Here is a 590-nt window from a genome sequence, read left to right as displayed (position 1 = left end):
ACACACACACACACACACACACACACACACACACTTCAGAGGCACGAGGGACTCTTCCCTGGGCTGTTCCAGAGAGCGGCACACTCTAAGCTTGTGATGAGCGGGTATGTCACGTTTACAGCTCGTAAAGTTCTTTTTGAAAGGACGGAGTGGGGGACAACGACCTTGTGTCGCACAGCTGGACTGCTAACCGTGTAACGCCCAGGCCAGAGACTGCCGGTGCACGTGTATTTCCAGGTCAAACCTGCGGTCCCTGGCCCGGCGAGGTCGCGATGAATGACCCACCCGGTCGCTCTCTCCACGGCTCGGCAGCGCTCCTCGGGACCTGTCAGGACAGCGCCCCGGCAGCGCCCAGCCCGAGCTCGCTCCGCGGCGGCCCGCCGAGCACCACCGCCCGGGTGCTGACAGGCCGGCGTTCGCCTCCAGCCCGGGTTCGGTTAACACCTCGGGCCGCACCGCCTCACCTTCCTGCTCGCGCCCCCGAGAGACACCTTGGGCCTCGTCTTGAAGTCGCCTTCGAAGCTGAACATCTTCGCCGCCTATCCCATCTGCGCGGCCCGGCAGGCTGCGGAGCGGCCGGGGGCGGGCCC

At 65.6% G+C, this 590-nt stretch overlaps 1 protein-coding gene across 1 annotated transcript in view; it reads right to left on the bottom strand.

The window, feature by feature from the left end:
- Ube3c (ubiquitin protein ligase E3C) overlaps positions 1-584 on the bottom strand; it is a 105093-nt gene extending 104509 nt beyond the window's left edge. The window contains exon 1 of the mRNA XM_005367466.2: positions 465-584. Within this exon, the coding sequence (XP_005367523.1) occupies positions 465-530 (66 nt within the window). The 5' untranslated portion in view covers positions 531-584. The remainder of the gene's footprint in view (positions 1-464) is intronic.
- Positions 585-590: the final 6 nt, after the last annotated feature.

This window comes from Microtus ochrogaster, unplaced genomic scaffold (assembly GCF_000317375.1).
Source record: "Microtus ochrogaster isolate Prairie Vole_2 unplaced genomic scaffold, MicOch1.0 UNK18, whole genome shotgun sequence".
NCBI lineage: Eukaryota > Metazoa > Chordata > Mammalia > Rodentia > Cricetidae > Microtus > Microtus ochrogaster.
This window is presented reverse-complemented; position numbering and strand designations above follow the sequence as displayed.